This window comes from Apteryx mantelli, chromosome 6, assembly GCF_036417845.1.
Source record: "Apteryx mantelli isolate bAptMan1 chromosome 6, bAptMan1.hap1, whole genome shotgun sequence".
Taxonomy (NCBI): Eukaryota; Metazoa; Chordata; class Aves; order Apterygiformes; family Apterygidae; genus Apteryx; species Apteryx mantelli.
Genome location: NC_089983.1, coordinates 22,831,730 through 22,848,635, shown reverse-complemented (window position 1 = coordinate 22,848,635; position 16,906 = coordinate 22,831,730). Strand labels below are relative to the sequence as shown.

Sequence of the window (16,906 nt, the reverse complement as noted above, 5' to 3'; positions counted from 1 at the left end):
ATCGTTTGGTTGGTGGACATACCATGTCTGTGTCTTCCATTTTAGGCCGTTGGATTTTAAAAAGCTTGTACAGTATATACAGTTTAGGCATTCGGAAGCACGGGAATGTGTTCCAGTTGGTCTCACAAAATATTTGTGTTTTCTTTTCTATAGATCCAGAGTACAGAGGGAGATCTACCGCATGTTCCAACTTCTCACCAGCTGGTAGTGGTCAAATCAAGGAAAGGTAAGTAGACTTATGTTCCTAGGAGACAGCAATCTGCTGAGTGTCCTTCCGTTTCTGAAATGCCAATTCAGATATTTAAAACCTCCAAAGTTTCTTTTCTCCTTAGAAGAAAAAAAAAGTCTGTTTCCTTTTCAATTACATTTAAAATTGTAGAACATTGTTGCAAAGTGGCACCCAAATTACAGGCAAGAAGACAGCCCTTTAACCTCAATGACTGTTTTGACTTTTGTACCGTTGATGATAGCTCAGAGAAACTGAAATGTTAATTCAGGTTGTATGGGATTTTTTTCCCTAGTAGATCCTGTAATTTAAGATAGTAATTTAAACTAAAATTATGTTGTTTTAAACCTAAATTGTATGATACATTCAGCTGTCTCCTATATGCTACTGCTCCATGTGCGTGCTAGCTGCACAAAGGACCAGTGTCTCTGCACCCACGTGGAAATCGTAGTCCTTCAAATGGCAAACTCTGTGCAGTTGCTTTTGCAGCCCATTTAGTTTGTGCTTTCATCTCAAACTGTTATTTATATTCTATGGCTTGGGAGAGGGCAAGGCTGATGTTTAAATTCATTTTGTGATAAGTTACTGCTTTTTATCCTATGTTGGCAAGTGAAGTCTGTTCTTCAGCTGCTACGTGTGTGATTAAAGAAGAACTAGAGCTTATTGTATTTAGTGAGACACTTAGCTTTGATGCAATTTCTATGTGGATAGCCAGTCATGTTTCACCAAGAATGCAAAAGAGAAAGGGAAGCCTGTTTTAAGTAATAACTGAAGAGATAATTTATTTGTTGTTTCATAAATGAATTGACAGTCTTGTGAACTCTCAGCTGAATTGCATTAATATGATTGAGAATGCTCTGGACTAAGCTCTGAAGGCTAATGACCGATTATTAGGGATGGCTTGTTTTACAGATTCAGCAGTATTTTGTAGCACACAGAGTTGTGCTTGCTGGTCTTCCTCTGTTTTGAATATAGGTCAGAAGGAGGGCCTGCTAGAAACTGCATCTCTAACTGTTCCCAGCATTTCCCGCTTGGTTGTTTTTTAAAGTTTATGATTACATGCTTTCAAGCAATAGCCTGCTCTAGGTTAAAGCCCTTGGGCAATAGGTTAGTGCAGGTAATATGTCAGAGATGCGCTCTTTACAGGTTGGGTTTCTTGTTTGCCGGGCCTCAGTAGTTATAGAAAGAGCTTTTCAGATAAAGAAAACTTAAGGAATTAGGAGTTGCGGTGAAGGAGGAGAAAAGTACTTTTTTTTTTTTTTTTTTCCCCCCCCTCCTCCTCCTCCTCCTAAAATTTTAATTTTGTGCTTTGTATTCCTGGTGCTGTCTTACCTCCTCCTTACTCCATGCAAGGAAAAATAATTAGATGGTCCCATGTTTACCTGTCGAAAGGCACCAGGCAGTTCTAGCAACAGGCTTTCGGTACAGCAGGAGCAGAGTATGCTGTCTCACATATCCCACCTAGTGTATCCCACCCGTTTCTGAACCCACTTCACATGATTTAGTTTGTTTTCATTCCAGTATAGCCTGGAGTTCTCAGCTGACTTATCTAATAAGGTTGTCAGTGCTGATAGTAGAGCTACACGTTCACCAAAATTTAATCCGGGACCAACATTTTATTTAACCAGGAAGATGTGGAAATCTTATGATGTTGTTCTACATGAGTTTCTGTGAAATTGCCAAAAAGGAAAGCATTTGGTGGGAAACTTACCCAAAACTTTAAAAACCACTAGTCAGTTTTTTTGCAGGATCTCTGACATGAGACAGTGTAGAGGCCTGTTTTCTCGGAGAGTAAGTGCTCACCAGATGGAAGGTATCCAAAATTAATGCACGCTTTGAAAATGCTGGCCACTGGATCTGAATGTGAAATTCCGGTTTCGCTAGCAGATGGGTTGAGATGGGTTCAGTGTGAAATTGAAGTGCTGGTCTTCTGTTACAGTGTGATTTCAGGTGACGACTGTCATACAGGCTCACCTCTTCTGGTGACTTTGGCTCTACCCTACATGAGTATGGTGCCCACAAACAAAAAGTTGTTTCACATGAATGCTTCCCCTGTAGCTACAAATTTGTCCTTTTTTCATGTAAGGGTATTTCTGTGTCTGTTAGCAGGGTTAGTGCTGTTCAGTACAGAATGTTATAAACATTGGAATGTCTTTTTATTTCTACAAAGAGGGCTGTGGATGCTTGCTTTGACATTTACAACAGTTTGTAAGGCATTTTTAAGAGGGTCTGTAATAAGATGTGAGGTATTTGAATAAAAAAAATTTTCTTCGCCACTGAAATAGTCTGGAGACTATTAAGACATGCCTGAAGAAGTCTTTCAAGCAAAAGATGCTTGAAAATGGCTTGCAAATTATTGTTTTGCTATAGTAATGTCTCTGTTTGTTGAACACTTCACAGGAGATCCAAAGAATTCCATATCGTATTGACTGGCTCGATGTATTTTTTAGGACTTTTTTGTCTTACAAATAGTACTGAACTAGTTTATCCATTATGCCCCAAACTGGAATTCTGGTCTTTGTTATTACAAACATCAAATGTAGATGTGCTTTTGCATGTGTGTGGGGTTTCTTTTTGTTTATTTTGTGTTTGCTTTTTTTGAGGGACACAGTAGAGAAGAATGAAAAGCTTCACTTGCTTTGCACTGTAAATATACAGTGCTGCTAAATGTCCACCATAAAAACAAAAAACAAAAAAAACACTATTCCAAAGTTATCTAGAAGGAAGCTTTGTTAGTTAGAAAACAAAATTCTTCATGATGTATTTATACAGCAGCGCCTTCCATTCCAAAAATGCCCAACAAACAAGACAAATATAGGTACAACACAGAGAACAAAGTGTTTTCCAAGCGTTATGATTTGTGTCTGGTTGCTGACATCAATGGCTTTGTGAAATTTTGAATAGCTACAAAACTGTTTCTCCTAAGGTGTCTCGCGTTGATAGGCAAAAGTAGTAATTAATTTTGAAAATTCAGTCCTTAAAAGTGAAGAACGCATATCAGCACTTTGTCCTTTACTATATTATCATATTTATAGCTCTTTATAGGTGCAGCTCCATAGTAGATTGGAGATGTGGGAGTGAGAGAGAATACACTTAGAACAGAGTTTATATTTGGAGGAGTCTGTGCTTAGCTGACCAGAAGCTAAGAAATCCTCCGGCACTTTGAAAAGTTTTTGTAGCAGTGCTCCCTACTGGGCTGGTTTTGGTAGTCCTGTGGTGCAGTGTGTGACAAATATGGGAAAAAGGGGCAGCAGTACCTTTAATCTCGTAATGGGATACTTTGCAGCCAAGTTGGAAATGTCAGTTTATTAATAATCTCGTAAAATACAAAGTGCATTAGAGCTTTGCCAGTACTGCAGATGCAAGAGACATAAATGTTACTAAAGCTTCACAAGCAGCTTCCGTATATTTCTCCTCCTTTTCTATGTCAGAAGTAGTGATGCAGAACATTTAAGATGAGTATTTGATAGGACTGTTTTGGAATGGTGAGAATCACAGTCCACTGGTAGCTGAATATTACTGTGCAATAGATAACACTGAATTATTCTGTTATTTGATAATGATTAATCTGTGCTTGTGTTTCGTAAACCATAGACTTGTTTCTTCATCATCCATTTTTGTTTAGAACTTTACCAGCTTATTTGATATATTTCTGAGTACCCACATTTCTCTGGCATGTATTCAGCACCTAAAAATATTTTCTTGTTTTATAGAGCTTAAAACAATCATCCAAAGGGCATTTTCGTTTTGTGCTCAGTTCAACTGGGACGTGCATTTGATTGTTCTTTTTTGTTTGTTTGTTTGTTTTTGTTCATCTTGGCGGGTTCCTTTTCCCACACTTTCCTTATTATACTAGCTCTGGCCTCCTCCTGCTAGTTGAGAAGGTTTCCTCTAAATAATGTTGATGATAGCCTCGGGCTGCAAGGTTCGTATTGTGCAGTGACCTTTTTCTGGCAGGTATAATTGCATTAGTGGGGGTACTTGGAAGGCTGCTGAGATCAGAGAAGAGAGTGCTGTGCTATTGTATTTCTTTGTTTTGTGTGAAGAAAACTGTCTTTTAATCAACCTTACTGGCAAGAGTGTTCACATTTTTCTTAGGCAAGGGGTGAAGCCATTTGAGCCCCTACAGCCCAGCCCTTGGTGCTGAGTTGTTTGCGTTCAAGATGAAGAGAGGGAGCCATATCTGATCACAGCCTGCTTCTCTTCAGACTCTCTGTTGCCAGGAGCCATTTTAATCAAGATCTGAATGTAATTCATTGTTGGTTGTTTTGTTTTGTTTTTTAATGCTTTGCCCTCAGCTGCCTGAATCAGAGATGTTCAAGAGCCATGGGAGTGAGTTGAATATCCGGATCAGTAGCTCACAAGGAGGGTGGGATACCATTACGTATCAGTATACCCCAGTGTAATAGTAAATATTTCTAGAGCCAAACTCTGCTGTTCATTGGCCAAACAGAAGCCATTTCACTACTGTAGTAGCAGAGATCCTTAAAGTGTTCAGTCCATTTACATGATAGTGGTGTAGCAGAATGTTCTGGAGAACATGCAAGAGGCAAAGCTGAGGTATGGTAGAAGAAGACTTCTAATACTTACAAAAAAAGTCTTCTCTGATTAGCTTTAAAACATTCCAAAAAATTCCTAGCACCTTTGCAACACAGAAGAGATGGCTGCATAAAAGGGATGTCTCTTTAGGTGTCACCAAGGCTGTCTGAATCCCTTCATGCTGTACAAGGCTCTAGGTACCTGTCTCCAGCCTAGACTGGCCACTTGGCTGGCAGTATCTGTCATGTAAGGCTATCAAGGCATGTGCATAAACAACAAATCCTATGGAAAATGATCTAAAACACTGATTTCGACTTTAGTACTGTGTCTCCCAGCAGATCAAGAATTGATTTTGGGAGAGATTTTTTTTGATTTGCTTGTTTGTGGCTGAGAAGGAAATACGAACTGAGAAGGAAGTAGAAGGGCAGGTCAGTATTTTTCTTGAGCAGTAATAAACTTCATGCTCATGAAAACAGGTGCCAGGCACATGTTGGTAAATGGCTTTATCTGTACTATTTGGAATCTCTCCCTCGTGGCTAAGGCTTTCACGAGAGGTGCTTTTTCCTTTTAAACTAACATTCATCAAATGGGAAAAGAGACAGAGAGGAGGCCAAAATATGTGATTATTCACTGCTGAGAAGCTGGTAGCTTCCCACCAGCCTCAGCTGCAATGCTAACCTGATGCTGGAGCGCGCTCTCAGAGGTATTAATTGTACTGGGTACTTAATAAGAGCTCGTCCAGTTTGAGTGAAGTCATTTCCATTGTCTTTGCTGGCAGTTGGGTGGAGCTATCTGTCTTGAGGTAAAAACTTGTTTATTATTGCAGGATATTGTGGCTACCATGATAACAACAGCAGCGCAATTGGAAAGGCACTCACTAAAAGCTGCATAAAGTAGTTGATACAAAAGTTTTAAAGGGCAGTTTGCCTGTTTGGTTGTTTGCAAGCTTCTGGGCATATGCAGGCTTTTATTTCTTAGCGAAATGTTCATCAAAATTAATGTTAAAAAATCAGTTTTGAATATCCAACAGTTTCAAAGCAGTTTTCATAGTGCATTCCAATGCATTGAGCTATGAACTGGGATTAATTATATGATGACAGGTAAGTGGTTGAAGGAATGTGGGGCGAAAATCAGCAGTAAGCCTCCGCGAACACAGCAGCTCTTGGGCCAAGGTGGGAGGAGGCAGGGATGTGGAGGCTAAAGGCCACTATAACCTCATCCCACATCCAAAATTTTACAGTGCTGCTGAGAACTGGAGATAAGATATGGTTGTTGCCTGGGCTGCCATCTGGCTAAGCACGATGTTGGTGGTGCCATAAGGTAAACCCCACGCTTGACAAGTGCCTCTGTGTGCAGGAGGGAACAATACCCTGCCGTGTAATACACCGCTGGAGAGCTCATTGAGATCTCTTTAAAAAGTAGCTTTGTGAGCTGAGTGCTTGCGCCAGAGGAAACCACTCCTGGTAGCACTGGGTCTCTTTGGGCTGTTCTAACACTTTATCTAATGTAAGTAGAAAAGAACAAGCAGAAGGATCTTATCTTTAGTGCAGAGAATGAGCACTGGGAATGTGCCTTGGCAGACTGCCAGCTGATGTGTTAGAGCTGTGTTGTATTTGTCCGCTAAGCCAGTGAAGGAGCGTCTCCAGCAGTTTTCAGAGTTTTGCCAGTCACAGAAGTCTAAAGCGTGCATTGCCACCTCTGCTAATGTAATTTTATTCCTCTGGATGGTGAAGGCTGGCAGGACACTAGTGGTCACCCGTACCTCTGTGTTTGGGATGGGTGGCAAGTCAGCACGTGTCAATAACACAAAAGCAGCTGTTCCTTTGACTGTATATGAATTGGCCCGTAGTTCAGTTTTGTGGAAGGAAAACGGCACTGGTGGCAACATCAGCAGAATAGGGTTTCTTTTCCACAGCACAAGAAAGAAAGATGTGGAAGATGCTTACTCTTCCACTACTGCTGGAAACTTCACAAGTAGAGCTTTGCATGAGAAAAGGTTTTGTACTTTATATGCTTGAAACAAGCAAGTTGTTTTTCTGAATTGTTCAACGAAAAATTCAAGAAAAAATTGTATTATCTAGGTCTGCGACTTTGATGTGAAAGGAGAGCATGTATTAAATGTAATTGGGCTTAAAAGGTGGGATTTGTAAACTAATTACAGCTGGGTTTTACTTTGTTTTAAATAGATCAGTTGTTACGGACTGCTAGCCAGCACTCTGATAGCAGTGGCTTCGCAGAAGATTCCTCCACAGATTGTTTTTCATTTAATCACCTTCAGGTAAGCTTCTCATATCATGGTTGAAATACTTACAAATTATTGTGGTACAGTTGGGGCCAGGGAGGGAAGGAGGGATGTTGATGTTTGGCTTCTATCGTGACTGTCAGTCTAGAGTCTGATAAAACTTTTCATTTTCAAAACTTGACCTGCTAAGTCCCTTGTAGATCTGGGTTAAAATTTTAAAGTCCTTCTAGTAGAACAGGCTGAGTGTACTGGGGTCTGGAGTAAGCTTTAAATTCAGTATTTCCTGTTCATGGTTTTTGGTGTATCTTTTGTCATTGGCTAAGACTCCACAGTCAATCCATTCCTCTCATAACACCAGTGAATAAAGAGGAAGATGAAAGAAAAATGAAAGAATGTAGCTTTTCTGCTGATTGTTTCATTTCTTATATTGTTTTTGCCTTCCCACTTGTTTTTTTTTGCATATTTTTCTATTGTTTTAGTTAGCTTTAGCAGCTGACAGAAAGTGAAAACAATTTTGTACTGACTTTGCTATGAATGTATACAAATGTTTAGTCAATCTTAAACTCCCATGTTCTTTCTTGTTCCAGTTCCTTTGATGCTGGTCCTAGAATCTGCAGTGGTATTGACGAGATATCTCGTGCTTAGGGGATGCTTTTGTTCCAGCCAGGTGCTTGAGTGCCTGGCCAACACGTATATGTTTGCTCAGTGTCATACCTGATTTTTAGGAGAAGTGTTTTCTCACCTCTCCTAAAATATTTACACAGTAATACCAACAGTTTGGTTGACCTGACAGACAGCTAGATAAAACTACTGTATAGGCTGGATCCTGGCCTCAAGGCCATCAATTGACTGTGATTTAAACCACAGTCTAGAAGAATATAAAGATGGGAGTCTGGATATCACCAGTAATTTCATTTCCGTGGCTTGCAGGTGCTGAAGTTTTTTGTGCTACAGTATGTAGTTTACCACGCACATTTGAAAAGCTGTGTGGCATTTACTGGAAAAGGTTTGCACCACTCCATCCATCCAAGTTTGCTTTTCAGTTTTGGCACTGGCATTCTGTACTTTTCTGTTTAGTAGTTTTTTGGGTTTTTTTAACTGAGTATCACAATGGAAAACAAGACAGTGTTATTCTTTGTCTCTCCCTTAAACATCAACTTACACTTACCAAGAGCAAAAGAGCGAGTAGAGGAAATTATGAGCATCATTTGATCCATGGTCTTTGTAATGAGCATAGCAGTCTTAGATACTGGTTCTACTCTCTACTAAACTGGGATTGCACTGAAGTTGATGGGCGTGTTAGAAGAAGGAGTCTCAGAGCAGAGTTGTTCATTCCTGATCTTTAGATTGATAACAAAACCTGTTTAAGAGTCTATCAAAGCGTGCAGCGGCCAAGTTCCTTGTCTCATTGGAAGACTAATGGAGTTTATCTGTGTTGGTCATAAAGCAATGAGATTTTTCTGTTTATGCTCTTTTGAATAGATGTATTGAGACTATATGAGATTTGCGCCGTGGAGTTGTTAGGCTCTCTGTTGCCACCTTCTCTGCTTTATTTAGACCAAGTACTGAGCTGAATTTAGAAAATACAGATGAGTGATTAGACTGGGGAAAATGAGAACTTGGCAGCTGATGAAGAACCTGTGAAAAGATGATGAAGGGGATACGGTGGGGGGGGGAGGGTGTATATTGTTTCTTAAAAGTATGGTAAGTTAGTGCCATCTACTGTTAAATAATTGACTCTTGCAACCATAGCATTCCTTTGAAATGCAGGAGATGACTGAAAAACTGGAACCATATTTCCCTTCATCTCTGACAGCCAAAATAAAGATTTCTAAGGCAGATTCGGTCTTCAACAGAGATTAGCAGCCTAATGTGAGATTTGCAGTCTCAAACAATTCTGTGATGTAAAACAGGCTGACTATATAGGCAGACAGTTTTTCCCCATTCTTAGTATTGTCCTGTGACAGCAGTTTCACTAGGATCAGTAATTCTCCTTATTTCTTTGTGTGCAATACCCTAATACCTAGGTTTCAGTGCTGAATCTAAATCTTTAGATGTAGGTGGTGCCACATATGCATCCACCCTGCTATTCCTTTGTCATCACTACCTAAAATACTAGCGTTTTACTTTTTTTTTTTTTTTTTTTTTTTTTTTTCCCATTTTCCATTCCATTAGCCTTTGAAGCTCCCTAGGCGCTTGTCCTTTCCCTTCTGATCTACTGCCACTTTTATTCTTCTGGTAATAAGGAGTTTAGAATTTACTGTCAGGCTGACGAAATGTGTGTGGATTGCTTGCTAGCATTTTTTTTTTTTTTCATCGTCTCCTTTTGGTTCCATACTTTGGTATGCTTCTAACCTATCTTGTACTGTGGTTTCCTTGTTCCCTTTCATGGGTTTCTCTTGAACACTAAATACATTTTGTATTATTCTTTCTACTCCCTACCACAACGCCCAATGAATGTGAGCTAGGACTCTTTGCCTGCTTCCTGAGAAGGCAGTAATTGAGTTTTTAGAATGTTCACTGGCTCTTATCTTTCTCAGGTTCATGAGTCTTTGCAGGGCATGGGAAGTAGCGCAGACAGCTGTGACAGTGAGACAACTGTGACGTCGCATAGTGAGGAACAGAAGACACCAATAGCCAAGGAGCTGCTCTTTTTCAATAAGTTTGAGGAGGAGGAGGAGGAAGATGAAGATGATGAGGAAGAAGAAGAAGAAGAGGATATTCTTTCTGAAATGGAGAGACGAAAGGTAGAGGCATCTTCTGAGAACAGAAGGAAAGACAGTAAAAACATTCCTGAATATGAAACTGAACAAAAGCAAGAAGGAGAAAGCAAGTCATCTCATATATCAGAGACAGTTCAAGCAGAGGTCAGCTCTAAAGGGGAAGACATTTCCAGTGAGCAAAAAGAATTGGAGCTACTGGAGGAAGGCAGTGATGAAAGTGATCTTGACAAAAGCAGTGCATTTGAATTTCCTCAGTACCAAACGCACCATATCCTGAAACCAGTAGAATTGCTTGAAACTGGTGGCTCGTTGCCTTCCTCAGTGGACAGGGTCCATGTGGCACTGCAGAGAGCCCAGATGAAGATCATCAGCACGTCTGATTCCAGGGCAGGACGCACTCTGCTTAAATCAAAAGATCTCCTCAGGAAGCAGAGATGCTGGTTTGCTGAATCAGGCTATCCTCTAAGGCGATCTCGGTCTCTCCCAACTGCATTACTGAATCCAGTGAAAGTAGTGTCCTCTGTGAATGTCCAGTTAACTCCAGGAAAAGAGACTTTGTGCAGTCCTCCTTCTTTCACCTACAAGTACACCCCCGCGGAGGACAATGAGAACCTGACATCTGAGAAGGACAAATCCGAGGGTAAGCCAGCTGCCAGTCAGCCTGTGTGCAAATCCACACTGTTCATTGCTCCTTCGTCCTCCAAAAAAGAAGTGTCCCAGAGTGGGCCCAGCAGACTGCCCGAGGAGCCCAGTCATGCCCGGGTACAGAGCTGCCCGCTGCACATCCCAGCACACGTGTCCCAGTCGGCATGTTCCCTCCATTCGCTTCACTCCGAGTGGCAGGACAGACCTCTCTGCGAACACATGAGGACACTGAGCACCCACAGTGTCCCAAGCATCTCTGGCTCTTCCTTTGGCGCCGCACTTTCCCCTTTCGGCTGTCCCCTCTCTCCAAGGCACGCTGGATGTTCTCATCGACCTCATGCCATCAGTCCACCCTCCACTGTGGAAATGCAGCTGCGCAGAGTCCTACATGACATCAGAAATTCTCTGCAGAATCTCTCTCAGGTAGGAACAAACAAATGCAGAAACACAGTGTGGGGTGAAGGGGTCTCTTATTGTATCAAAATAAAATGTTAATCTGGCTTTACATATTCCCTAATACTCCTCTTGTAGTGCTGCAGATGGAGGGACCTGGGGGGGGGGGGAGGAGGGAAGGACATTTTGTACAATTTTGATTTGCTACTGATTTAGGAGGTTCTTTGTCATCTACTGCTTTAAAATCTCTCCACTGCTCTCCTATTTTTGCCTTGTTTTTTTTTTCTTGTTACAGTTGGTCCAGATTGTTTTTTACTTTTATAGATATTCTTGGGTGGGTGAGAGGAGCAGTGCATACTTCATAGCTATTGTTTTAAGGTGATAGTCATTTAGCTTTAGAATTGAAACCACATATTGCCTTTGAGGATCCTTTAACCTCTCTCTTCTCTTTGGCATACTTTCCATCCAACTGATAGAAACGTTGTTGTTGTTGTTGTTGTTGCAAGTCCCATGGCTCCACTAGTGATGTTAATGATGATGGTCTGTTGCATGTGTGTTTCTGGGCTGTGCAAGTCATCAGCCTCTTATTAGGAACTAGCTTTGTGACAGTACGTGAAGTTTTGGCCATCTTATTACTCAGTGGAAAAATGCTTTAAAATGCAAGTGTGCTTTTTTTTTTTTTTTTTTTTTTTTTTTTTTTTTTAAGCAGTTTCTGCCACACCTTGCTCCTTTGCTCCTGATCACCAGCTGTCCCTCCTCCATGATTTCTGTATTGTTATTCTCTTAGATGGCTGTCCAATTTAGGAGCCTGCAAGCTGCTGCAGGTGGCTATGTGGCAGAGCAGTTGCAGGCTCTGCTTGTTTATATATGAACACATGAAGACTTTACAGTTGTAGAGCTTCAGTAATTTCTATGGGTTTAATCCAATGACAAGCATCTGTCTGCCTGTACCATATTGCAGGAGGTAGGCCTTGGTGGGTGGTTTTTTTGTTTTTTTTTTTTTGTTTTTTTTTTTGTCACATTGTTTTGTTTGTTTTGTCACTTGTCAAAGTTAGGGTCTAGTCCAGCCTAACTTTGGTTATGTCAGCTGGCCTTGCTTCTTGGAGCTAGCTTCGGTATCATGACACAGCTCTGCAGTGGAAAGCTGTGACAACTTTTAAGTCAGTCATTGCTCAAGGTAAAGGACAGTGTACCTGGGAGTGAGCGTTTGCAGAATTTGCCCCTCTGTTAAATTCCCTAGTGTGTACCAATCATTGGCTTGATATGTGTAAGATTATAGTGCCCTGCAGTATTTTTACCACTTACATTGTGCTAGCTAACCCACTGAAGTAGAAACCTCTGTATTATGTCATGCTCATGCCAGTTCAATTAAAAAAAAAAAAAAAGTTTTGGTGGAGATAGTGACATCTCATATCCCCTTTGTCCTACTTCAGGCATAGAAGTCTAGACCATAGTCTAGACCAGTTCTATTTTGGGGGCTTGGTCCTTCTCACTACAGAGATTTGTATGAAAATGTCTTGCTTTTAGTACATAGTTAGCTGCTGCCCCTTTTTCTACTGCTGAGATGGTGCTTGGCCCACAACATACTCAGCCTGCTATAGAAATAGTTGAGGTGTTCCGAACAGATGATCCTGTTTTTAGGAAGGAATAAAAAGAAGCAGATATTCCTGGTAAAACAAGGAACAGAGAAAACTGGGAGAGGAAAAAGAAAACAACTCCTTGGTGTGATCATGTTTGAGCGAAACTCCTCTGATTAAATGGACATGCTTCAAATTTTCCATGGCGTGGCAATAGTCCTTTGAATTCTTTCAAAATTATATTGGAGAAGCTATCTTTTTCATGTTTGAAAAGGTAAATATTTTTGCTGTTTCCACTGTTCTTTGTTATGCCATGTCTCTACATGTAACAGCCCCTGAATTTTATCTGGTTGCTCCATAAGTTGATGCAACATGCAAATAGAAATTCTTCGACAATCTTGTTTTCCTAGGAGATCATTAGCATGAAGGGGGCCTTTGGATGTAGGCAGTATGAGATTAAAAACAAAAACAAAACCCCAAACCACCACCAACGAAAAACCCTAAAAACTGAGCAAAACCCCACAAACAAATGAGACTCTGATCATGATTTGAAAATGGGACACTGTTTAATTTGTTTAACTGTGTTTTCCAAGTTGTTCTTTTTATCATTAGTTCTGACAGTTGAGACTACTGCATTTTCGGGCATAAAACGCCTGGAGCAAGAAAAATTTATTTTTATTCCCGTTTACTGTGTCAGACGGGATTAATTTGGTTTTCAACTTCAACATGCTAGCATTACAGAGCTTTGCATATGCTTCAGTTAAGAGCTGGCACTGCCATTTTTGTAAATTTTCCTCTTCCTGTTACAACAGTTGTACTGATAGTAGAAAACACAGTGCCAGAAGGATGGTGTTTTAATAGTGTCTGCTGTTGGAGTGTATGAGCATTTGAGAAGATGAGTTTGTAAAAGAGTTGTTCGGCACTCTCATTTCAAATGGTTTGCTTCTTTCCTAGTACCCGGTGATGAGAGGTCATGATCTTTCAGCCGCCACCAGTTACACTACTCAGAGATCATCCATTCTACCTCTCTATGAAGTAAGTGACCCTGTTCACACAGTGATTTTGAGTCAAAACAAAGTACACAGTAGCATCTTAAATGTGCCATAGGCTGTGCTAACATGGGGCAATTCCCAAACTTTGCTCTAAAGAGATAACAAATGACTCCATCCTGAAAATAACTTTAGTTCTGCACATTTAAATTAATTCCTTTTTACTTTCATGTGGCTGTTTGTATAATATGTCTAAAAATGAAATGAATGCATATGAAATGAAAATGAATGAGTTTTCTTGAATTGTTGTGAGCTTCCAGCACACAGCCTTAGTATAATGAAGTTGGTGAGGTTCTGCTTGACTCTGAGGGCACATCTGAGCAAATGCAGTTAAAGGATCTGGATCTATGTTTTTGATTAAAGTTTTCTAAAGTTTGTGTGTTTTTAAGAATACTTTCCAGGAGCTACAAGTGGTGAGGCGAAATCTAAACTTATTCAGAACCCAAATGATGGATTTGGAATTGACTATGTTACGTCAACAGACTACAGTCTATCAGCACATGACTGAAGAGGAAAGGTAAACTGGTCCTCTAAAAAAGAGAGAGAAAATACTTAGTCACTACAAGAAATGTGCTGCTGCTCCTCAAATCACAGCAAAAAAAATCTGTTGGTTTCAATTTCAAAAGGGCTGGAGCTGAGGTTTGCCAAAAACTTTGTTTACTATCTTCTTTACAACTCATCATTCCAGAGTTTATTCCCCTCTGTTCTAATGTTCTAATCCATATTTCCCATTAGTTGTTAATTTTTTTTCCTCCTTTTCCTAACTGATTTCACAGCTGCAGGTTTTACTGACTTTTGCCATGTAATGCTTGTTTTAAAAAAAAAAAGTCTTAAAGATCTCAGACTTAATTTCCCCCCCCCATCTTTATAGATTTATATAAAAAATGTACAGTGTAGCATTCAGATGCTTTTCCAACCCACAGATTCCACTCAGCAAGTTACAAATGACATTCGCTGTTCTGGCTCTGTGTGTTTGTGTTTACCATGAGTTGCAGCAAGAGCCCCATGCAGCTGATCTGGAACAATTTTCAAAATTGCTTATTTATTTACTTTACATCATTGAATCAGCTCTTAACTAACTCACTTTAAAAGTAAATACATTAGAAATTAGTTGGCCTTCTTTGATAATGGCATCCTTACCAAATTGTAGCTGCTACTGCTTGGCAATTAGAACCATGCAAGCAAATATTATGTGATTACTGTGTTCCTCCATGATTTTTGTTGTTATTGTTTTTTAATTGGATTTGTTTACATATATATAAATGCCTGTTTTCTTCTGCTGCATATATTTAAGTGTTTAGAGTTAAAATTTATGGAGTATGTTCTGTAATACACCCTGTTGCATAGTTTTCTCCCTGAAATTGTTTTCTCTACACTTTCTTTCTCTAAGTGTAGAAAGACTGCCTTTCTATCTAGGAATTTCAGCTAATTTTCTGTGAAAGAGGAATTTTCTTTGTTCCAATTTGAATTCTCTTGCATGGAGTCCTTTACTCATGCGACTGTCCCCCTCAGAGTGCAACTGAGTGCAGTGAATGCTGTTGTTCTTTTTGTAATGAACTTTGTATAGATATGAAGCTGATCAGCTACAGAGCTTGAGAAAATCTGTCCGCATGGAGCTACAGGAGTTAGAAATGCAGCTAGAAGAACGTCTACTCGCTTTGGAAGACCAGCTGAGAAGTCTGCACATGTCTTCACCTTACAGACCCCAGACACATATGGTAGGTATCACTTTTGCAACATTATGTATTTTGTTAGTGTAACATTAATAATTTATAACAGTTATAACCTCCAGTGGGATGAAATCTGAGGAATCTCATGTTGTATTGACATCGTTACCCCTGTGTTATCAGGGTTGTATTTTATTGTTTCCCGTCAGTGTTTCGTCTTGGAAAGGAGCGAGAACAGAGGGAGTTTCTTTCAAATCTGTTAATATGTATGAATGCAAATTTTGGGTGATTTCAGACCTCTTCTGTCAGTGCCGCCTTCTTTTTCTCCTCTTTGACCATGAAATCTCACAGACTTGGTAGGTAGTGCTTGTGTCTGAAATCCTTGGGGAATGGTGATAGTCCTTCTGGAGTTCACCTATACTGATTTCCTTGCTTGTGAGAGGAGGGCAGAGAGAGGAGAAATGCACAGTGTTTCTGTCTCAAGAAACGGTGTATTACCCCTTCACTCTGCCTATCCATGGAACGAAAGGTGGGAAGATCCCATTGTCTCTGCTGGTTGCTGTACTGCCTTCTTGAGGTTTCTTCCTCTGCTCTTCCACAGCTGTTCAGATGGCTGTGTGGCTCCCTGCCAAACAACGGGAGAAGCTCTGCTCACATGGACACTCCCATAGAAGCACAAGAGGAGGGGAAAAGATGCTTTCTCCTCTTCTTCACTTAGCAGAAGACTGTTCCTGTTTTTCTGCTGCAACTCTGCCACCACCCAAACAAACAAAAGCAGCACAGTCAAAAAGTATCATATGTCCTTCGTGGGTTTCATTCCTCTTTCTTAGCCAATCTGCTGCTGTAGAAGAAGCACAGGCACAGGCCACATCTTCCTCTTCAGCATTTTGTTATGGGGAAAAAAAATTGAAACTCAAGAACAGGAGAGTATGGTGCTACTGTGATCCCAAGCCAAACTTGCATTCTTTGAACCATATAAATATCTTTATATTTGTAAATCCTTTTATAGAAGAGGGCCAGCTTTAAAAATGACTGAAATAAACTTTCTCTGACCAGCTTTGCTTCCTGGTTCCAAGTTTCTGCTTTTACAGAAAGTTGTCTGTGACATGGCATGTTTACATATTAGCTTCTGACAACTGTGGAAAAAAAAAATCCTAAATGCCTTAACTTGATTTAATTTTTCAGGGAATGTATGGCAACAGAAGTACTGATAATCTGTCCTGCCCTTCTCCATTGAATGTCATTGAACCAGTAAGTAGTTTTATGTTTTACTTAAAAGAACTAGGAAAGCCATTCTTAAGAAAGGTTGTAAGAGATTCATTTGACAGAATCCTGCAAATACTTTGCTCATTGGGTAGTTCTCTTGAGAACAACTGCATTTACTCTTAAGCAAAGTTAACCATAAGTGTGAGTGGCTGTGAAGGCTCATTTGTTTTTAAGAGGAATATGTAGAAGTGAAATGTTGTTTGCATTTGGTTGGTATAATGACTACATGGTGAGTTCTGCTAGGAAAATCATCTCTTACTTTTCTGTGAGTATTATGCTAGGAGTCCTGTGTAAGTTCCCAAACTACTGAAAACAAGTAGTTCAAAGATTGCAGAAAAAAGTGAACAAACTTGAATTGTTTTAGCAAATAAAAACAAATCAAGCCTTTACATTTGTCTCTGTCAATGGTTCTGACAGGATGCATCCGTATTGCAAAAGTCAGTGGCTTGGGGAGCTGCCACAGTTCTTATTTGTCTTGGCTTTCAAAAAATCCTATTCCTTTTTATGATCCTCTGTTACAGTCATGAAGGCAAAGCATATATTTATTTTATATCTGTATTTGTTACATGGAGGGAATGA

The 16,906-nt window shown here is 40.0% G+C and overlaps 1 protein-coding gene across 6 annotated transcripts in view; it reads left to right on the top strand.

The window, feature by feature from the left end:
* The window catches only part of ITPRID2 (ITPR interacting domain containing 2), a 42,236-nt gene that overhangs the window by 16,938 nt on the left and 8,392 nt on the right, over positions 1-16,906 (top strand). For 4 of the 6 annotated variants that reach the window (XM_067298975.1, XM_067298972.1, XM_067298976.1 and 1 more), the window contains 7 exons: positions 154-226; positions 6,952-7,043; positions 9,548-10,798; positions 13,300-13,380; positions 13,784-13,911; positions 14,962-15,112; positions 16,247-16,312. In XM_067298975.1, coding sequence (XP_067155076.1) covers positions 154-226; positions 6,952-7,043; positions 9,548-10,798; positions 13,300-13,380; positions 13,784-13,911; positions 14,962-15,112; positions 16,247-16,312 — 1,842 coding nt within the window. Of the gene's footprint in view, positions 1-153; positions 227-6,951; positions 7,044-9,547; positions 10,799-13,299; positions 13,381-13,783; positions 13,912-14,961; positions 15,113-15,662; positions 16,313-16,906 lie in introns of those variants that run through there. The other 2 variants (XM_067298973.1, XM_067298977.1) reach the window with 2 other exon arrangements.